We start from the raw sequence: 23,156 nt of genomic DNA on the forward strand, positions 1-23,156 counted from the left end.
TCTCCATGCCTTAGTGAATATATCAATCTTTTTTATTTATGTACTTTATATAGTGTCATGCTTACATTGATGCACTGGTACTCAGCTGATGGATTTTGCTGAAGGCAAAATCTTGCTCATCATCAAGTAAATTGCTGATGATGAATTTCTCCTGTAAATGTGATGATAGAAAGATAATCAGTTGGTTTGTTACCTGCAGCAGAGTCTTCAGGAAAGCCAGATTTACCCAGAAATGGATGTGCAATGTTGTGATTGATACGGTGGAGACACAGCAAATGCTGTACTTCACTTCAGTTACCTCTCTGAAACATGGCCATGCTGATAGGGCGCCAACATGTTAATCAAATGGTTTCAAGTCACTGCTTTGGATTCAGGATTAGAGAGTGCAATAATCCATGGAAGTCAATGATTTTTTTATTTATTATCAACTTTGCTGCAACCAAATTTTGCTTAGTAATTTCAGGACTAACAGAAACTAGAGTCATCACTGATGTGATCTTCTATACAGAACAGGGCAGAAATTGTCACCGATTTTTGCATCAAGACTCAAACTTCTGCTTAAAATATACAGTATAAGTTAAAAAGACATAAAGATGGATACTGAGTTTAGGAATGGCTTTTCTCCAAGGACACACCAGGTTAGGACTCATCAGCTTCAGGAAGATGTGGGTGCTGCTCAGTGGTGTTCTCCAAAAAAGAGACAACCTCTCATAACATCCCAGAGGGAATAGAAATGAGTCCAACAACTGCTGGGATCCCCATCTCATCCCCTATCGAGCTCCCTTTCCTCGCTGGCTACTTCTAGAAATACAACATAGAGCCAGAACGGCCTCTGATCTGGCTCAGCACAGCCATTTTTAATTTATGTTCTTAGTTTTTATTTAAATACTTCATGTGATGGCTAAACTAACACACCTCCAGGGAAATTCTTCCAATAGTTTGATAGCCTTAGCTCTGGCCTGAACTTGTCTACCTTTAGATTCCAGTCATTGGATCTCATGATGTCTTTTTCTGTTACAGTAATGAAGAATCTACCCTCAGAAATCTTCTCTCCGTGTAAATTCTTGTATAACACGACCAAGTCTCCCTTTAAACTTGTCCATGGAAGATTCAATATTTTAATCCCACTATCAGGCACCTTCTCTTGTAGTATTGTACTTCACTGCCAGGAACTGGCTCTCCATCTTGCCTCCCAAACTCTGGCAATTCATGCTGGATGCAGATCACTGTCCCTCGCTCCCTGCCGCTCTCTCCTAGAAGACGTCATAGCCCATGAAACACAGTGAGCAAAATCGGCAGCATATCTGCTCTGGAGATAATCTAGTTCACAAACTGAATATTAACTCAAATGGCCACGAAATTAAGCTTATGTTTATATTCTGAAGCCCTGGAAGACGAGGAACAGACATGTTCTCTCTTATTATTTCTACCAGGTGGGAGTGGTAACTTCCAGCAGAAGGAAGGTGTAACAGGTGGGAACATTAACCCTCTATTATTATTGAGGCATGAATTGCTGGCAGAATAACACCAATTCTGTACAACTTCATGCTTTAGGCCTGGAAATAGGACCTTGGAACTGCTCATATTAACAACCTCCTCTCTAAGTGTTGAAATAACCAACCTCACTAAACATTGTTTCTTGAGGGTTTGCCTCTTTGGTGCATAATTCTATGTAAAGCAGTAACCGAAGGTCTTGCCTGCTCCCTTGTTTGCTATGATACACTCTCTGTGCAAGAAATGCACGAGCTCAAAGCCAGAGCTGTGCTTACTAGCCAAGCAGTAAATACAACCATGTGCTGGCTGGCCAGCTGCATAACACCTGTGCTTTGCCTTCCTTTTCTTCTCTCATGTGTAACTGCTTTTTTTCCCCAAAGTTGTACGATGTTAACCTTCCAAGATTCGTACATATTTGCAAATATGATTAAGTAGGCCAGCATGTTCAAAAGTCCCTGGAGGTGGAAAGGATGAATGGAAAAGGGAACGCCCAATACAGCAATTGCTTAAGCCTCATTTCCTTAGATAAAGAGATAAAAAGATTATTGTGCACAGTGTGATCTAGATAACCCTCCTCACATGATTTCTCCTTCTCAGTTCACTATCTACTACTTTTACCAGCAATAATTTTGCATTTTATTGCCAACCATTAGCACATTGAGGAATACTGGACTAAAAACGTATGTGTGCCTTTGCTCGAAATATTTCAAGCTGTTCACAAGTAACTGCTTACATCTATAAACTAGCTACCTTTTGACCTCTTTAATATCTGCAACATAGATTTTGTACAGGAATAGTTTTCAGTCAGAAAGGTCTGCTGCATTTATTGTATATTTGACAATGCATTTCTGGGACATTTACTACACATTCCCATGTTGACTGACAGTTACGCCTTTTGTCTAACTGAGGTGTAATCTCAATTCTGCTAAGTATTCCTACTTTTTTTGAAACGTTGCATGGGCAGAGGAGTATCAAAGGCAGGTGTTCCCGTTCCTTTTGTCTTGGATGTTACACAAACAGCGCACTTAACTCTGCTTATTTGGCAGAAATGCTGCAAAAAGGTGGGCGCAGAGACCCCGCTACAGCCCGGTTTGGGACACATCATAGGTCTTGCCTCATAAACACCCGTTCCTCTGCAGACACCCTCTTCATTCCTCGTATGTCGTCACCTCCTCAAGTTTATTTGGGTGAAGCGAATTTTCTTTACTTCACGTAAACGCACGACGCAGTTTCTAATTCCTTCCGACTTAATTAAAGACATACAAACCGCTGTGCCCCCAGCGTGCCAGGCTACCCGGCGGGCCTGGAGACCCGCTACCACGGGACAGCGGCCGTGCCGCGGGAGCCCGCCGGTATCAGGAGCCGCTCCCGCAGCTCTGGTCAGCCGAGGCCGAGCCCCCGCCCGGCCCCCCCCCGCATTTTGCAGGCCTGGCCTCTGAGCGCTGCGCGCCGCGTACAACCGCGGAGCGGCCACGCTGCGCTGGAGCCAGGCAGGCGGCAGCCAGCCCCCCCCCCCCCCCCCCCGCCGCTGCTGCCTCTGAGGGCCCGCCACCCCAGCAGCCCGCCGCAGCCCCGCTCCTCGGAGGGGGATGGGGGAAAGCCGCCATCCCCGCCCCCCGCCGCCCGCTCCCGGCGGGAAGGGGCGGGGCAAACTGCGCATGCGCCCGGCGGCGGGCCGGGCGGCGGCGGCGCCCGCGGGGCGGCCGCGGTCACGTGGCGCCGGGGCCGGCGGGGCGCTCTCCGCGGCGCGCCGCGCATGCGCGGAGCGGATGTTACCGCCGCCGTTAGCGCCGCCAGCGCCGGGGCTCTATGGGGAGAACATGGCTCCTTTCCCCGAGGAGGTGGACGTCTTCTCGGCTCCGCACTGGCGGATGAAGCAGCTCGTGGGGCTCTACTGCGACAAGGTAGCGGGCGGGGGCGGCCTCCGCCCCGCTCCCCCGAGGCGGGAGGGGGGATTCCGGCAGCGCGCGGCTGTCAGCGCCCCGCCGCCCCGGCCCCGGCCCCGCCGGCAACTTCTCCTCGCCGCTGCCGCGGGGCGCCCCGGTCCTTCCCGCCGCGGGCGGCGGGGCTGGTGGTGCCGCCTTCCCCGCCGCGCCCCGCGCCCTGCTCGGCCCCTTCCGAGCCGGGCCGGGGCTCCGCTCGCGTCCCCCGCCCCAGCGGCTCTGCCGGGCTGCGCGCCGGCCCCGCGGCGGGGCGTCCCGCTCCCTTCGGCCCGGAGGAGCGGCGCTGCCCCGCGGGCGCCACGCCTTCCCGCCGCCTTTTCTCTCGGCGGGCCGCGGCGACGGGGGGGCGCGGGCGCTCCCCCCCCTCCCCCCCCCCCCGGACCTGCTGCCCCGGGGCTGGGGAGCGGGCGCCGGGGCCGGCCGCGGCGGAGCAGCCACCCCCCGTTAGGGCGCGGGGCCGCGAGTGGGCCCCGGAGAGGCCGTAGTGCGGGGGAGGGGGAGGCAGGCAGGGAGCCCCGTCAGTTTTTGTTAATTAACCGGTGCCCCGCAAGTTACCGGTGCTGCGCAGACTGCTCGCTAACAGTCTGCAGGCGGCTGTGTTTGCGTTTTTATGCGCAGCGTTCGGTGGGCGAGTAGCTTAAAGATACCCTAGGTAGGTTTTTTTATTTTAAAGACGTATAATTTTACTCGTGGACGAAAGTAGCTTTTTATTCTTGCATCGGGGTAGTTAGTAATCAAGGCTGATGTGTCACCTGAAAGGCAAACTTCGCTGCGGCAGCTTTGAGTGTAATGGAAGGGTTTCAGGCAAATATTTCAAAGCCAGCACTCATACCGAAAGAAGTAGTGCCTCCCATCTCTGGGTATAAATGGCTGTTTGGAGAACCAGATTGGCTAACAGACATTTAAAAGGAGGGTGAAGTTACGTGAGAGACCGTATAATACCTTACTGCTGCTAACAGGATGGGGGAGTTCTCGCTTCCTTCCCCTCTTTTCCACATGCCACCTTGTACTGCTCTGGGGCTCGCCAGATAGATCCCTTCGTGTGAGCCTGTTCAATTTGCTAATCGGGTAAAGAAAATGTGAGTTGTTTTTTGCTGGGTTAGCTAACTGAGCAGAGGGTCTGGAGGGAGCAGGAGGTGAGACCTTGAGTAATTTCACTTTGCCTTTTATTTGCGAGTACGTTCGCAGTTAACTTTATTTTTAATCTGTGGTGGCGTGAAAACTTGTGATATCTTAACAGAGTGGATTTAACATGAAGGGAAGCAAACACCTGGGACTCTTCCCCCCCCTGGCCCCCAGCAGCAGTATTAGCATATTGTTGACAGCAGCTGAACAGGTTTTGTTTGAACCTCCAGATATTGTAGACATTTGGGTATTCTTCCGAGAGGGATTTCTGTCACTTTTATTGAGCCTCCCACAAAGTTTTGACCAAACTTACTGTGACTTGATAGAAGTAAAACTGCCTGGGCAGGAATGGTTGGCTTTCCTAAATACTGGCAAATCTGATTATAACTATCCAGTTTGCAATGAACATAATCTCTTATTTTCTAAAAATTTTTCTACAGGCGTTTGCTTGCTTCCTTTTTCTTTTGAAGTGCGAGCATGAATGAATGGTGCTTTTAAGTATTCAATCTCGCATCCTTTAACCCTGTTTCAGAACTTGGGAGACTGTGTGTGGCCTGTGACCTTTGTATTAGAGTAATGCTAGCTTTGCATCAGAAAAAACTCTGCACTGTGTTTGACTTTTCTTCTTGTCTGATATGCTGTAATTGGATAAGACTGTAGTTCTGCTTACATGGCAGTTATAATCTGTAAAGCCATGCTCTTTATAAATTTAGTTTGTCCTTGAGGGGTCTTTAATTCTGTGAATTACGTATTACCTGCTGGTCCTCATGTTCCCTGTACGCTGTAATAGAGTTGTTGTCTGTTAGCGGCTGAATTTAGTTCAGGGGAACAACTGTAATGTTACTGGGGGGGTAAAGTATGTAGGTACTTAAATAATCCTGTAGGACAGAGACACACAGCTTGTTTTGTTCTTCCAGGACTTGATGTGAGATGGAACAGTGAATCAGACATTTGTTTGGTGCATTAGGAAAGCTATCCTCCTACTTTTTTTAACTGTTGCTAGCGGAGATCTCACCATACATTTGCTGCTTGCTTAAATGGCATTTTTACCTGCGTTGTACACAGTGTCTTGGACAATAAGAATAAATAAAATTCTGTTTTGTAATGAAGCCCACAAAGTTCTCAAATCTATCACCTACTCTGAAGATAAGTAGATGCTTCAAGTCCTCAGAGGGTGTACTCCCCTTTAGGTAGTGGAGTGCTACAGCAGACAGTCTTTATAGTTAAAATGCTTTTCCTAATGCCTGACGTCATCTTTGCTACAAATAGAGCAGATTCTGTTTTTCTCTCTCTAGTGAACCATTCTTTGTTTTCAGAAAGATCTTGTGCCGATTTGCAAATTGTAGCTGTGTCCTCCATCTTAGTTATCTGTTTTCTGGCCTAAGCAAACTGATTGATTCTACTTCATCACATGGGTCATGCTTTCTGTACCTCAGGGTACTTGTTGCTTTTGTCAGGACTAAGCTGCCGTTCTGTAGCAGTTTAAGCTATCTGACTGCCGCTGTTATGACTGGGTGCCTTTCTTGCTCCCATCAGCACTTGAAGTGACTCACAAAGGCTCTAAGCTGGCAGAAAACATTTTTTTTCTGAAGCGGGGCAGTTTTTCTGCTGATGTGCTGCCAGCAAGCACTGGTCAGATGAGTACTGAAGCCAATGTGAGGCAGAGGGTGGGACTGTGACAGCCAGCAACTGGATTGGCTTAAGCTACTGTGAAACCTCAGCCTAATTATGTGTATGTTTTCCTGAAATCTGTTGTGCAAAATGGGACACTGCTGATGTTGAGTAGAGCAGATGTGGTTTGGATATGTTATTCTGCAATCTTTTTTTTTTTTTTTTTAACAGCACCGTACTCGCTTTGTGCTTCTCTATAATCCCATGCTTCTCCGAGGACTGGTACTCAAATTGCCTTTCATACTTGTCATCAGACTTCTATCCTATATGTAGAAGTATGCACTTGTCCAAGTCAGCATGTCAATGTCCCGTAGAGACCATTTCTGTTGTTGCATTATGATCTTGTTTCCTGCACTTGAGAATGTGCCACTCGTGTATTACCAGCTTTCCCAGCTGTGGCTGAAAATACCGTATCTGTCATGAGGCAGCACAGATTTCAACTGATCGTGTATTGAAAATCCTATTGTGGTTAGGCTGGAGGCATTGGTAGCTACAGCTTGAGAGCACTATTTGCAAGTGCTTGAGCTACCCTGCGATTTCCTGTAGAATGTATTAGTTTGCTGTAAGGCAAAACAGTATAAAAAAACCCTAGAGAAATCATGATCTGTAACATGTATCATCTTCTTAAGTAGTTTGGTTATCTTGTCAAAAGGAAATCGGATTCTTTTTTCTAAACAAATCTGTGCTGGCCGATTGTTACTTCATTAGCTTCAGGATCAGGGTTACTCAAGTAGCAGACTCTGGTCTAGATACACACTGTGATTAAATTTTGCCTGGGCCTTCCCCAGAGACAAGACACATGGTATTGCTGTATGGGATTTCAAACTTCCTGTGGTCTTGTGGATTTACTGCAGCTGAAGAATATCTTTTCGAATCTTTGTGTTAGAGAATTATCCAGCAAATTTAGGCTGCTTTAGGAAAAAGAATAGGAAAAACAGTTGTGCTTTGAATGCTGTAATGCAGTTATTAGTGATTGATGACTTGTTCTCATGTCTTTCTGCCTCTCAAAACAAGTGTGAGACTTCATACTGTGACTGAGTGGATCTAACAACTAGCTGCTGCTGGAAGGGTTAATTGTTGATGATATCCTCTGTGCTTGTCTGGCCCCTTGATGAGCAGCTAGTTCATCTAGTGCACTGAAGCGAAAGGTGATTCAGTAAAACTGGCTCACTAAGAGGTCAAACAAGCTCCAGAACCACGTTGACAGTATAGGAGGAGGGAACAGGACTAACCATTGCAGGAGTAAACAGCTGCTTTAATAGCTCAGCTTTATTGTGAAACCTTTGGGTGTTTGATCAAAAACATCTAAGGTCCTTCTTCTGTTTGCCTGACTTCAGTCTTCTGTGATCTTGCCTTTCTACAAAAGATCTCTGCAGTTATTTCTCAGGGTTCAGTAATTACTTTGGCTAGTTGTTCCAGGAAATTTGGATCAATTTTGTCATGTTCTGCTGACTTGAATGCATTGAACTTGTATAAATATTTAACTAGCGTTTTTCTTTTCTAGCCTACACTTCTGACTCCTTGTTAAAAATTAATTGCCATAAATATTTTTCCTAATTAATTTACATATGAAGACTTGAGCAGAGAAGACATTTAATTTTGCTGTTGTCATCTCTGCCTTTCCTCTTAAATAGTTGACTTAAATTATCCCTTTTCTTCTTTTATCTAAGTATATGTAGACTCTCTTGCCGTTTTTGTCCTCTGTCCTCCTTGTTTGAAGTCTAAATGGTGTTCTGTTCTACTTACCTGCAGTGATAAATTCTTGGTTATTTTTGTTGGATTCTTTTCAAAACTTCCATATAGCTAAAAAGTTCCTCTCTTTATTTTCTAATAATGATTTCTTTTGATAACGTGCATTTCTTTTTAACCTTTGTGTCTATTTCAATAGCCTTCTATTGCACTTCAGTTGTTTCTCTTCCTTGCAAGCTTTGGCCTCTGCTGAAGAGAATGAAGTGTTTTCATGTGTTAAATTTGTGATGTTCTTACAATAAGGATATTGCAGATGAACCATTTTAGGAGTGAAAAATACTCCTGAATTAAGTTGTATTGACGTTGTAAAGCATTGGGCAGGGAATTGTATGACCACATTAGGATTACGCTTTTCGTGGCAGCGAGGAGGACTGAAATACGGAAGACTAGACAAATTATCAACACTGACTTTCTATTTTCCTTGGGAACAGATAATGACTGTTCCATGAAGATAAGTCTCTTTCTGTTTCTAATCAACAAATGTTGGTAAAGCTTACGTGCTACTTTTGAAATACCTTTTCAGTATTTCGGTACACTGCCATTCATATTCCACTGCTTCAAATGTGTGTGTTGATTTTGAAATTCATGGTATCTGGTTATTGCCAATTAACATTCTGTAGCATTGAGCACTTGCCTTCACTTATGTTTAGAATGAATAAACAGCTACTTAGGATGCTTAGTGTTAATAAGTCTGTAAACAATGGGCTACACTACCACTGCAGGCAGAAGATGGAAGGAAATTCCTTCTTTCTTGATGGAAGGAAATTAAACCTCCTCATTAGCATCCAGAGTTAGGTGAGCAATTTGCCGTCCATGCCTCTGACTGTTGCATCAGAGACTCTACCAGTCGTCTTTCCATCTCAGCTTCTGGATGCCGAATAGTTCAGTAACTTTTTGCTATACCTATTGGGAAATGCCAGCTTTGACTTCATTTTTCATGCAGAAGAATATTTTGAAGATGACTCTGGAAGTGACAACGTGTTTTAAATATTTGCTTTTTAAAGCAAATGCGTTTTAAGTAAAGTGCCAAAGGAGGTCTGAAATGGGGGACAACAGCGATAAAACCTGTTTGGCATTTAAGTGAGGCTCTTCAGACCTGCGTAGCAATTTCAGTCTTTTTTTCAGGACACACTTAGCTCTTGTTGCCACCTTGAACCTTCTCACCATTTCTTTATTTTTTGTCTAGCAAAACACCTGTTTTTTCTTACCTGTCAGATGCTTTGCCCTTTTGTGTCTCTTTTTTGCCTTCATGAGAAAAACCTGAGGGTATTTTCTTATGCTAGACACAGTAGCAGATTTTTTTTCCAAGTAATTGCTTAGCACCTATTTTTGCCCTCAAATTGTAGGAAAAAAGTCTTCTGTTCACCCATCGCATGTTGCTCTGATCTTTTGTCCTCTCTTCCAGCCTGCTCTGCAGAGCAGTAATAACTCGCCTTTGCCCTTCTCTGCTTTAAGCAACGACAGTTTATTCTCTCCTACTCTTTGGCACAAAAAAACCCCAGAGAAACCGATGCCTTCTAAAAAGCTAGAGACTGTAATTAGTGTGTATCAGTGTTCATACAGGTTTTGTGCAGCTATCCTAGGATATGCTTTAACTGATTAAATAGAGTATAAGTTGTAATTCTTGAGCTTTTTATTTGTTTTTGCAGTTAGTACCCAAGATGGATTAAGCTGGATTGGTGAATTTTTCCAGTGCCCACCTTCAATTGTGTTAGGAAATTGCAGTGAGACTGGTGCAGAGGGGCAAAAGCATTTTTGCTGTTTGTGGTTTGTGAGTTACTGCAGTGGGAGAGTGGAGAGGAACCTTGAGGCGGCTGCTAGTTCACTCTTGGGAGTTTAGATGGTGTCCTCACAGAAGGCCAAAAGGCCAGGCCTTCACAGGAATCTATCTCTGTGAGGATATAAGACAGGAAAGCTGCCTTCTACAGCATCTACAATGCATATGAGAAATGCTGTGACACAGGTACCTAAATAACAGCATCATTGCAAGTGTTCATCATGCTTTTGTTTGAAGCCCTTGTATATCATATCCTTACTAGATTTTTCTTTAATGTTTTTTGGGTTCACCTCTGCAGACCTGGTGACAGCCTGTGTCCCTTCATCCCTGGTAGAATTCTGCTTGTGGAAACCATGTGGTGGAGGAGGCTTAGCTGATTTTACCACTGCTTCCTGAGCTGTGCTGTCTGCTACAGTCCCAAACGGGGTCTGACACTCATAGCAATTGCATCACTGAAAATCTTGGTGCAGTCAGTCCCATATTGTTATTTGTATCTCTTTGTGAAAAGTCCTTCATGATTCAGAAACTGATCTACAGGTGTTCATTAGGCAAAATTGACTGTGTATGTAGTGCAAGAGAGTGATATGAAAGACGCCAATAAAAATGAAAATACAGCAGTTTGTTTCCACCTCCACTGTGCTCTTATGCTTGGCATTTATCAGCTTGACCTTAGCCTTTCAAAATATAGAGATAGAGAGTACAAGTTTTTACCTGCTCTGCTGCCTGTGCTTTTTGAAAAACAAAATAATTTTGTCTGTCTTAATCTTTGAGTTAATATAGCATTTGTGGTTTGGTTTTTTTGTTTGGGTTTTTTTTTTTTTTTGAAAGGCTATTTCAAGATTTTAGTTAAGTTGCAAAACAACTGACAAGATTACATAGAGGACAGGATTGTATAGAGAAGACAGACGGCCATTTGAAAGTTTTGTATTTCTTGTTGAGTTCTGCCAGATCCTGTCCTGCCTGCCGTAGTAATTACTATTATTTTGGGTTTACCCACAGCCAAGAAAAGCACCCAGGGTAGAAAACCTGTGTAACTCCTCTGATTTAAGGCTTCATACATCTGAATAGCTGGAGCATGAAGTAGTTTAGCTAATTCTCTTACTGTTCACCTCATATACCTCTACATAAAGATAAGCCAAGGAGCAGGTGACACTGAGAGGACAGTCATCCTTTTTACTAGGCTGTCTTGGCACTATAGTTCTTCCTTGGGGAAAAAATAAACTGAAATTCTTGTTGTGGATTCCTAAGTGAGACGTTGCATGTAACTGGGTGTCGCACGCTGTCTGTCAGACTAGGGCACTGACTAGGTGAAAAATGAACCCACTAAAAAGGCACAACTTCTTACTGGGTCAGTACGCCAAATGGGTTCATCTTCCAGCTGCATAATTGCTAGAGCCTTTTCCAGGGAAGTGGTAGGAATGTACAGCTGGAAGCAAGGGCAGGGCTGCTGCTTCTGGGTGTTTCCTCCTCCATCCCCACCCCCCCCTAATTTACAGCAGATTAAGTATAACATGAAGCCACATGCTCTTGGTGTTGACACAGGCACACCTTGTTATGGTCTTTGTCCCTCCATTTTCTTGCTCATAAAATTGATATATCTCTGCAGAGTCCAAGTTCCTGTCCTTTGAATTTTAGTGCTATTGCATATGTGAAGTGATAATACCTAAAAATGTAAGAGTGAAAAGTAGCTGACTAGTAATGCTATGCTGCTTTTTTTTTTTCTCGGTGCTATTCTGTTCTAAAAATGTTAGGTTTATTTAAGCAAAGCGGTCTGCCAGCTCCATAATGAAAAAGATTTTTAGTATTTTTTTTAATGAGTTTTAAATCTGCTGAGTTAACTAGTGGTAGAATGCTAGTCTGCATTGATCATCAGGAGTATTATATCTATGTCACCTGCGGTGGAAATCAGCTGCTTGTATAGGTCTTAATGAGCACAATGGTCATGTGTGGAAAGCAGAATATATAGGAATGACCTATCAAAAGTGTTACTTGTGATGATACATGAAAAGGAAGAAAAATTGCCTTCAATATTTTTTTTTTAGATTCCAGACTGAATTTTTAGGGTTAGTGGTTGTTTAAAAGTTAGAGGTGCTGATGGGGAAACCCTCATTTGAAATAAAGCAGTTTTGTGAATTTGTATCCACTTTTGAATTCTTTTAACCTTGAGTAATTATTTCGTTTTAAATTCATGAAATATTTGGGCAGAGTGGAAAAATCAATTTTCCCTTTCCTGTTCTCTTTCCTAATTTTTGTTGTTTTCCAGCTTGTAGTTGGGAGTAGAGAGATAGTTGTAACTGGGAAAGTTAGCGCACAGCATAGACTTTGCTTATTGCTGTGGTAGTCTGGTAAGAGCAGCATACTTCTTTTTCTTAATTCCTGTTTGCTACTTTCTCCTTGTCAGTTAATAGTATGCTTGGATATTTTTAAGGAAGAAGCACAACTTTCCACTCACTAAATGTATTTTTGGCATAGATACTATGAAATAACTGTTTCAGTTTACTCACTGTAAACTAACATTTTCAGAATATTAATGCTGTTGTTCTTCTAGGAAGACATTTTTCCATATTGGCATATATGTAAAACACTTCCGGAAACCAAGTAATACTGTGTTTTGTTCGGTGATTTAATTAGCAGTCTTGAGCTTTCTTATTTATTCACAGCATTTTGGATAGAAGTATCTGTGTCTTCATCTGACAAAGTTTCATTTTTTTTCATGAAAGCATGAAAGCCACAAAGGAGATGCAAGAGTTGAATGTAAATTTACCTTCAGTTGAATGTAATGAACATGAAGCACTGTATAAATAGCAATTACTGTTAATCTTGCTGGTATTGTCATCTTGTTCTTGAAGCACAGAAATGAAACAATAGCTTACAGTAAGGATGTTTTTGCTATGTCTCTGTATGTTCATCTTGACCATGTTAATGGCTCTGTTGTAGTTCAGTGGAGTTGGTGACTCACCTAAAACTGGTATGTGATTGTCTGAGCTACAAAGACTTTTCAAGCGTAGCTATTATTTAATTGTGTAATTTAAGGTTTAAAAAAAAAAGATGTCCATGAAGTGAATTCTGAATTCAGAGTTACTATTTTTTCCTGCAAAGGAAGGATGGAATTACCTGATCTTTGAAGTTTTCTGCCATTGATTCAACCTCTACTTCTTAATAATCCTCATACTAGTTTACATATTGCTTCTAACTGTGATGAAAAATCGGTATTTCCAATTTTTACTTAAAATCAAGACTGAAATATTGTATACTGCAAACCCCCTAAATTGACCACTTAAGCATGAAGAACTTTAGAGAACAGCAGTCTTAGGTTAGCATGACTATCTCCTTGTCATGCTGTTACTTGGAATAGATTGGGTACATTTTGTGACCTTGTGCTTTACTTCACTGCTGGCACCACAGTGGCCCTTGGATTATTGATGTGCCTTCTTTCATTTACATGAGATTAATTTGATGTGTTGTTTGGTGTTTTGTTTTGGTGTGGGGTTTTTTTCTTGTTTGTTTAAGGGTTTAATAAAGTTAATACCAAGTTTAATAGCTCCTGGCTACTTCTAGAGTATGCCTGCATCAGCTGAAGGTCTCTGAAGTTTTTTCAGACAGAATTTGCAATGTGATTGACTGTTGTTTGGCCTGTTGCTCAGGCTGTTTGGATTATGTATAACTTAAATTTCATGAGGCTTCAGGAAGCACCAGGACTGTTTCTCTTGTCGTACCCCTCTTCAATTAGAGTTTGCATTCCAAACACAAAACCAGTTGTGCTGTAACTTGGAATTGTTTAAATGTAATGTCTTCAAAAGTCCACAAAGCTCCCCGGTATCTGTAACACCTGTTGCTGTGATAATTGGTTTAGTGTGGTGTGTTGTAAGGCTGCTGAGGGATCGCACGTGCACTGTGCTTTATATATTTGACCAGTCAGCAAATATCCTCAGTACAAAGCATTTCCTCCCCCTTGCCATTCTCTTGGGATTTTCCATCTGAGTTTGGGGGGTGCTGGTTTTCTTTTTGCGCTACTAACCTCCTGCACTAGTCTTCCTTGCGTAGAGCTGGTGAAAAGTGGACCTCAGAGTGGAGCAGCTGCTGTCTGTTAATAGTATTGGTCCCCCATCATAAGACTTCCATCAGTCCTGGTAATGAAATTACAGATCTGACCGAGTGACTTTGTTGCTAGGCTACCTGTCCTTTAAAAAGCCAGTTTTCCTCAGCTTCGGCTGACCTTTTTAATGTACCGATTGCCGATTCAAGTACAGTCATTAAACTTTAATATCCTCTCCATAGTTCCTAATCTCTTGGATATCTGCTGGAAGCCTCAGTAGCAGAGGTGAATATGCAAGTGTTTCATGTGCAGTGGCTTCTGTAACATTTATAACAGGAATTCTTAAATTGCGTTCACAAACGGATTCGTTATTCCAGATTTGTGGATGATAATAGGTGGGTTCAACATAAGTTTTTGAATCTTGAAAAGACTTTGAGTCAGGAGGATGAGAAGATGCTATTTCGTATTGGAACCAATTTTGTGATTTCTTTTTTTTTTTTTTTTTAACCCAACAGCAAAATACAGTAGTTTTGTCTAACCTTCCTGTTACACACTTTAGCAGCCTTGTTTACATTTTTATGTGAATCAAAATGCGAAGCATTTGGGAGCAAACGGGATTTTAGGGGAAAAGGGTCTTTGGGGACTGACTTCAGGTATTGTGGATCCTTATGGGTAGAATGAACAATTTCGAGACATCATTGATCAGGAGAAATGCTACATTAGAAACCAAACTTCACCATTATTGAGGTCTGAATCACAAATGTCTGGAGGTGAGGAGGCTCACCTGAAGAGGTATTTCTGCACCCATCTCCTGTGCTTGTTCAGACTTTGCTTTTCAGTGTGGAAATTCCAGCCTTTTGTTTCATCTAGTACCACTGCTTGGTATATTGCATTCTCTGAGCTTAGTGTAGGATAGAAATGGTCTTTGGAGTGAAGTTTGTTTCCCGTTTGTGATATGTATGTAACAATTCATGCCTCAGATCCTAACCCAGTGCATCACAAATATAGGGATTTTTTCTGACCTATCAGTAGTTGGTCTAAAAGATACTGGACTGCCCCTGCTCCCTACCCCCCCTCCCCCCGCCTTGCTTTGCTCTATTTTCTGTCTCTGCTGAGGCTAAGTAAATTTGTTTTTCCATAATGACAGTCATTTTGCTTATATGTACAGTATGTAATGTACAGTATGCACAGCTGACTTGGAGTTTCATAAGTACTTGGCAGATGTCCAGTGTGTTTTGGTTGCATTGCTAGTGGTTGCCAGGAAGTGGCAATGCAATGTCAGAATGAATAAGTACATTTTTTTTTTTTAAATGATAGAAGTTTTAGGTATCTCAGTTTATGGTTGTTTTTGATGTATCTAAGACTTATGTATGAACATACATGTCTCAGATTCCCATTTCTAGTAAACCCCTTAGATTGCAGAATCTTTGTAAACTAAACCACTTTTGAATATTCCAGTGCCTTAATTGTGAATTAAATTAAATTAAAATATTTTTATTTTTAGAGTGCTTGCTATTGTATACTGCTGTAGGCTATGATTCTTGAAGCTGCATGTGGAATAAAACATAAAAATGGAAAAAATACTGTTTTTCTGCATTCACCAAAGGAAGATGCAGTTTTAAAACGTATTGTTGCTAGTGGTAACTGTTTGTACACATGTAAAAATAGCACTACTGTGTTACCTGGAACTTTGTGCTGTCTTGTTTTGTTGGTTCTCAGTCCATTGGAAGCCTTTTCCAACAGCTAGTATAGTTTGTATTCACTTGGTAGGACTCGGTGTTCCTTGTGGATAGTATGTCCCTAAAGGTAGGCTCAGGGCCATTTGGTGATGGCTTCTTAGTATGAACTAAAATGTAGGTCTGGGAAACTGGCTAAGCCTTTCAGTTATCTGCTGTCCTGGGGAGATTGCATTGATTTCTACCAGGAAGTTGTTCTCCATTTGTTTATCTCGGTGTTTCACAAGATTGGTTTATGTTGCTTAAATACAACTTTGATTTTACTGGCTTCTTAAAGCTAATGCTATAACTGCATTGTTCTCTCAAGGATGATCTTCCTTTAAAACGTTATCATACTACTTTCTGGTTTTCTTAAGCTAAGTTCATTCATGTGGAATGAGACATTTGCCTTCAGAATTTGTGTGATTAAATGTAACATGCTTTTCTTTATAATGTGCATTATTGCATATATTATGCTTTGTTAAACTTCTGTAGTTTAATATCATTAGTTCTTCGTAATATTTCTAAAATTTATAGCTTCATTTTTTTCTTCAGAGCCTGTGATGGGAAGTGCAGTTACATAGTTGCCACTGGAAATGAGAGAATTGTGCAGTTAAATCCCTTCATTTACTCAAACCTCATTCACAAAGCACAACATTGTAGTAAAGCTTCTCTGCTAACTTATACTGGGGAGTTAACTGAATTTGAGTGTGAATGGCTTACTGTTTTAATGAACTGTAAGAGGAAACGTATACATGAAATGACCATGCATAATGAGTTTTTGAAAGTTTTAAAACAAGTTTGAGGGTTTTATATAGAATTTGTGTCAGTTCCTGTTAACAAATAAAAATCAAATGGCAAGTCAGTTGTGAAGGTAAAATAATTATGAATTTGGTAAATAATTTCAAAAGTCATAGTAATAGGGATATTATGTAAATGTTAGCCTGTAGTATTCAAATGCCAATATTCTGCCCATTTCTGGAAGAAGTTGTATTAAATTATATTTTAATGCACCAATTAGATAAATTACGAGAAAGTTACTATTCAAATAGAAGACTAGTTTGTGTATTCCTATCTATGCACTTGAATCTTCTATTGTGCTTGAAGATTGAAATTAAAAGCATTCATTACTCTAATTTTTGATGTCTTTGAAGCGAGTTGCTCTAATTGCAAATTCAATTTTTATTTTTGCCAGTTTTCTGTATAAAACTGAAGTTTTTCAGCTTTTATGTTATAAGTAATAGGGGCAATGAATAACTGGCGCTAATACCTGTTCTAAGGATTTAACTTGACTGCGACATGATTTTCATTGATTTTTTTTTTTTTTAATGAGATTTTCTTTCTTCTAGCTTTCCAAGACCAACTTTTCCAACAACAATGATTTTCGGGCTCTTCTGCAATCTCTTTATGCCACATTCAAGGAATTTAAAATGCATGAGCAGATCGAAAATGAGTGTATCATTGGTTTACTTCAGCAACGTAGCCGGACAGTGTATAATGTGCACTCGGACAACAAACTCTCAGAGATGCTTAGCCTCTTTGAGAAAGGGTTAAAGAATGTAAAGGTAAGTAGACTATAAGAAGGACTTGTGTCCTAATGAAAACATGCTGTGATTACGTATTAGTTTACCTCAACTTTTCTTAATACTCTCTACAAATAAACTAAGGAGGAAGAAGAAACATTTGTGGTTTCTTGATACAGTAGTAAAAACTTTACAGTCTGAAACACAAATTCTTCTGCTGTTCATCACAGTTACTAAATTTCTGGTAAAAATTCTTTTCAGAGGTGTATTTTGTGACAGAAGTACATCACTGCATATTTGGAGGTGTTTTGGAGAGACAGCATGGAAGTCTCAGATACAAAGACTTCTCTGCTAAGTGATCAAAACAGTTTCTGAGTATAGAAATAATGTGTTTTATTAATTTGTTAGGAAACCCTGAGTATCTTTTTTTGTGGCACATCGCATTGTATTATTGTCACAAATGGAGATGATTACCAGACTTAAAAAAAAAAAAAACAACAAAAAAAAACCCGCATTGTTTTATTCTGTTAGTGAGTCATGTACTCCTTCCAGTAATCTGTTGCTCAGTAATGCTGTTAATGTTCCAGTCCTCAAGAAACTCTAAATGTTATTTCTCCAGCTGGCTTTTTCACGACTTAAAAGTTGTTAAATTCTTCTCCAGTAGAACTGTACTTGAATTCTGTCTCTCCTCTGGAGTACCCAACTCCCCTTCCTGCACTCTAAGAACTATAGTCTCCAGTAATAATTTGACATCCCATATTACACTTCTAGTACACATGGTCCATATTTTCAGTAAGAAAAATACTAAATATGCAGTTGATTGATTCCATTTTACTATCCTTATTATCTATTTTTAACCTGGGAATCCTGCAAATAGTTTGTTTTTTTTTTTTTCCCCTGTGCATATCAAACTTTAAAATTTGTCTTAAGTTGTTTCCATTAATGAATTGGAAAATGAAGGAAAGTGAAGGAGAGGGGAAGTTTGACACTCGGCTTTGTTATACCTTCTCTGTTAGGATGCTAGTGTTACTCTTACTTCGCTTCTTAAGTGTGGAAAAAACGATTTCTCTAGCTCTCTTTAGATACGTTAACTGTTTAACTTTTTTTTGAGAGTGTGGTTAGTTTAATTTAAACTGATGGCTTTAGCTTTTTTCTGTAATAGTCAGGGTTTCTTGATGTTATAGAAGTTCGAAAAGAAAAACTTACAACATTTACTGTAAGAGCTAGGAGGAACTTCAGTATGTTGCAATTACTGGGCAGACTTCAGAACCAGCTTATTACTGGCACAGAGAACAAGCTAACATTGATAGGTGAGGTTAGTCTAACATTTAGAAGTCAGTTACATCTCTACTTTAGAAATTGAAAGAACTCTTAAATAAGTATCTATAGACCATGTCTGACTATAAATTCTGATTATAATTGTGAAGCTAGAATTGTAGAATAACTAACGTAAAATGTATGCAGTTAAAAGATGAAGTGGAACTGCTGTATCCTAGAGTAATTCTTATGCAAAACATGCATATACTTAGATTACTCTTACTACTTTGAACTTGGGTGAGACTGTAGATTGGCAGACTTCAGTCTTTGCTCCAAAGTAAACGTGATTAGACAAGTTAATTCATATCTATGATAACAAAATAAATTGGAATTAGACAGGAAGGGAATACTTTGTTCTGCCTAGTAACAGGCCAGTACAGACTGTCAGTGTGTCATGAAACTTTGTAAGTGAACACATTCTTACCATGAAATAGAGCAAACATGCTGCATGCATGGGGAAGACATAATGGGCTTTACTTTGAAACACTGGTTTATTTAACAGTTCAATCCTTGAAAGAATGGACAAGATTAGGTAATAGTTAATTTTTTGTTTTCTTCTTAGAATGAATATGAACAGCTAAACTATGCGAAACAGCTGAAGGAGAGATTGGAAGCCTTTACCAGGGATTTCCTTCCTCATATGAAAGAGGAAGAGGAGGTAGGTAAAAATTTTCCTCAAATATTATGCTGATCTTTCTTGGGGTTTGGAATGACTGAACAGAGACAAAGGGCTTTAGAGTTTCAGTTTTTTCACAATTATCTGTTTTTATTACTATGCCAATTTGCATTCAGGACTGTGATGTCATTGTTCTGTTCTCTGACTGCAAAGTGACACACTCCTGAAATAGTGAATATATTGAAAATTTATGATGAAATTCTGGTGATTTGAAAAATTGATAACAGAAGTCCACTAGGGCTGGGATTTGTTTGCAGCGGGTAGTTGTTTAAGGGGATGTCTAGCAAAACTTAAAGGAAGAAAAGTCCTGTAAACCAGTGCTTCATGACTCAAATTGACACTCCCAAACAGCCTCTGACCTATATTTGAAACGTAGACTAGTACTGCCAGTCTGATGATTTATGGGTATCCAAAAACTGGGAAGCATCTTCTGGAGAGAGTAAATCTTCTGCACTCTGTCCAAGAGAAATCTTTTCTCATGTTTTTCTTCCTTGCCACTTTGCCTTCTGTGTGAGTACCTCGACAAGTTATATAGTTTAAGCAACTTTAATCGCTTCCCTTTTCTGTTGGGGAAAAGAGTTAATCGGCTTGCCTAAGACTGTGCAGTGATCCATTGGCAAGCAGAGGGTTGGAACTCAAAATTCCATGGTCCTGTCCTTAGGTTCACTTTAATGTATGACATGTTTTACTTGGAGAGAATTTGAAACAGGAAATTCTGTGTTGGTAGGTCTGTGTAGCATTATCAGCTATCTCTGTCAGCACCGGACTTCTTTTTTCCTTTTTCCTTTGCTTTAGGTTTTTCAGCCAATGTTGATGGAATACTTTACTTATGAAGAATTGAAAGATATTAAGAAGAAAGTAATTGCACAGCACTGCTCACAGAAGGAGGCTGCAGAATTCAGAGGTCTTAGTAAGTGGAATCAAGCAGAAGAGCTTCAGAAGGTCTTTAAGTATTCTGTGGACGAGAAGGCAGATCAAGGTGAAGCATCTAATTAAAGTTAAAGTAATTTTCAACCTGTAATTTTTATCTAAAAAAGCCACACCAATGACATACTTCAAGTTATGTGCAGGCAGATAAAATAGTTTTTATAAAATGGGAATTTCTTCAAACCAGTTTTGAAGCTTCAGGATCTTTACTGTTTGATACAGGCTTCTTGGCAGACTGTAATGTAGATAGTACTTCACTGTTTACCTGTTCTCAACCTTCTTCTTCTCCCTTCTCTCCTATGGTAATATTTGATTAAAATAAACAAGGCAGAAATTATAATTTACTTCTAATTTCATACTTCCATTGAAATTACATTTTCTATTTGCAGACCCTGCATTTAATTCTTGGTTTTCAGGACCGCTTTTAAGTTTTTCTGTTGATGGTTTAATAACACAGAATAGTTAGCCAACTGACAATATTTCCAATTAAAAGCTACTCACCTTCCCCAACTGCGCTACCTAACTTACCTGGGCCTCTCAGGAATCGGAAAGGAAGAAACTGTGTGTATGGAGTAATGCAAGGGAGTGAATCCATGCAGCGTGTGAGGAGGTCAGATGAAACGTGCATTCTGAAAGTAGATATTTAATTTGTGTTCATCTGTAACTACCTTTCCTGATGAAACTTTCAATAAATGGATAACTACTAAAGTGCACTTCAGGCTTGTTTTATGACTGTTGAATCAGCCTAAGTTGTCCGTGTTTACAGTTTTCAGTCTTAACTAACAAAGAAGAGTTGATGCCCCAAAGAAGGGGAATTAATGTACCAAAAGTGTAATACTGGGGTGTGAAACTAAGTAGAGCAAGCCTTCATGAACTGACTTTGTGGTGTTGGTAAGATGTGGTGCTCTCATTAGAAAAACTTGAAAAACTACTCTGTAGTCAGAATTTTTTGATGAAACTTGACTTCTCTGAACTACTGAACTGGTCATTTTTTTGCCCTCCAGGTGAAGCCTTCAGAAAAGATCATGGTCCATGGTGTGAAATACTGAGTCTGAACAGATGAATGTGACAGAATTAGCCTTATGGCATTATATGCTGTTAAGTCTAGCTGGAATGGCAGTTTTGGGACAGTAGTAATTCTGCAATGGTTGTGTTCTAGACTTTAGGGAGTGGGAAGTATGCGTCCTGCATCCATTTTTTTAAAAAAGGAAGAAAATAACACAGCTTGCAGTCCTGTGCAGTTTTAACTGCATTTTAGTGTGAAATTCTCTGTAGTTTACCTGAAGCGACTTGCCAGGTGTATGAATAAATATATTGATTCATCAAGTGAAACTGTATTCAGTTATATTTTTTTGAAGTAGCAATAGATTATCACAGGGTAAAGTTCACATTATGCTCACTTTTGAAGCTTATTTGCAAAAAGAAACCTGATGCTTGTCTCGCTGTTAGGTCTTATGTACTTTGTGTCCTAATTTGAAAAGTAAATACCTACTAATTTGTGAACCTGCTATTTCTAAGTACTCCTGAAAACTATTTTAGAAATAGTTTTTTCTCAAGTAAATTGTCCTTAAAGCATTAAAAATTCTCTTAAAACAGCAAAAAGCCCACTAATCAAAGCACTGAATTTGTTATTTTATGTAGTTTGCAGCTCTCTGTACTATGGTGATAAGGGAGAGCTATTGGACATGGTTTCTGCTGCTGTCCATTGAAGTATTAATTACAGTGGTCAAATTTTAGTCTCTAACATAATATTTAGTATTACTTTGCAACCTGAATGGCTTGTCACCATTCAGAAGTTAAAATTCATTGTCTATGCTAGCAGTTAAAGCTAGAAATAAAATATGAGACAGCTGCAAAGAGTTAAGCATGGACTTCTTGCTGTGTCCCAGTCAAGAGGTTGAGTGCTTTCAGTGAGAGTGGTCCCAGCTGGTAAATTATGTGTGCTAGTACTGTTTCCTGGGAATGTGACAAAGCAGGTATATATATCATCAATGACAGAAGGTATTTTTTTAAAGCATTTCATCTATAGCAGCTTTCATCTTGCTGTGGTTGAGTAGCAGCAGTTTACTTTTGTCCAGGGCTTTTTTGGACCTTTGGGGAGTCAGGGTTGGAAAAAACTAACCAGTTGAGAAAATGGCAAACAGAAAACTGAGCTGATTTTTGTTTGTTTGGGGGTTTGTTTGTTTGGGGGTTTGTTTGTTTGGGGGTTTGTTTGTTTGGGGGTTTGTTTGTTTGGGGGTTTGTTTGTTTGGGGGTTTGTTTGTTTGGGGGTTTGTTTGTTTGGGGGTTTGTTTGTTTGGGGGTTTGTTTGTTTGGGGGTTTAAGGTGTTACTACAGTGAAAGCTTCTTAAAGCCAAAGCAGTACCAGTTCTTTTTTCAACTCTTTTGTCAAACAATTGTTTAAAATTTTTTCAGACACTATTTTTTCATTGCCCTAGTAAAAATGTGAATTGCACTACTATTATTTAAAGCTCTGAGGCTGTGCTTCACTTAACACACACTTTCTGTATTTCAGAAACCGAAGTAACAGGGCACACCACAAATATTACTAATCTTCCTCCTGAAGTCATGCTGACCATTTTCAGTTACCTTAACCCCCAAGAGTTATGTCAGTGTAGTCAAGTAAGCACTGAATGGTCACAGCTGGCTAAAACTGGATCTCTCTGGAAACATCTCTACCCTGTTCGCTGGGCCAGAGGTAAGTTAAATTTAATTCTTCCTTTGAAAGCATGTCAATTATCAGAATTTCTGAGTCTATAAAAGAGAATGTTTTAGTATAGACTGTCATGTACAATGAACCTAACAGCTGAGCATGTTGGAAGGGTGTACCCTTCTGGCAAGGATGGTGCCCTGAAACTTGGTTAAATGTTAAAAATCCCTCAAACACACTTCCATCTTGTAGAATTAAGAAAGTAAAAGTTGTCTTGGTTGTAAGTAATGAGCAGCTCTTGTATACGAACTGTTGATTACTTTTACTGAGGTTTGTTTGCTTGTATGAATGCTAACAAGTATATTCACTAATACAACATCTTAATAATGATTTAAGAATCTAAGGGGATTTGAATTATAAATGCTGCCATTACACCTGTATCGGTAAAATTTTTATTTCATTAGGTTACTAGGTAGAAATAAAATACATAACAGCAGAATGGAAGTTTAAAACAAATGGAGTTATAACATTTCCTCACAATCTGTTCTTACTT

General features: G+C 40.3%; 1 protein-coding gene across 2 annotated transcripts in view; it reads left to right on the plus strand.

Annotated features, from left to right (window-relative positions):
• Nucleotides 1-3,219: 3,219 nt before the first annotated feature.
• The window catches only part of FBXL5 (F-box and leucine rich repeat protein 5), a 38,268-nt gene continuing 18,331 nt past the window's right edge, over nucleotides 3,220-23,156 (plus strand). Inside the window, exons 1-5 of one of the 2 annotated variants that reach the window (XM_052780442.1) lie at nucleotides 3,220-3,398; nucleotides 16,860-17,075; nucleotides 18,913-19,008; nucleotides 19,822-20,005; nucleotides 22,469-22,651. In XM_052780442.1, the coding sequence (XP_052636402.1) occupies nucleotides 3,264-3,398; nucleotides 16,860-17,075; nucleotides 18,913-19,008; nucleotides 19,822-20,005; nucleotides 22,469-22,651 (814 nt within the window). In that variant the 5' untranslated portion in view covers nucleotides 3,220-3,263. Of the gene's footprint in view, nucleotides 3,399-3,958; nucleotides 4,090-16,859; nucleotides 17,076-18,912; nucleotides 19,009-19,821; nucleotides 20,006-22,468; nucleotides 22,652-23,156 lie in introns of those variants that run through there. The other variant, XM_052780444.1, reaches the window with a different exon arrangement.

Source organism: Harpia harpyja, chromosome 2 (genome assembly GCF_026419915.1).
Source record: "Harpia harpyja isolate bHarHar1 chromosome 2, bHarHar1 primary haplotype, whole genome shotgun sequence".
Lineage (NCBI taxonomy): Eukaryota > Metazoa > Chordata > Aves > Accipitriformes > Accipitridae > Harpia > Harpia harpyja.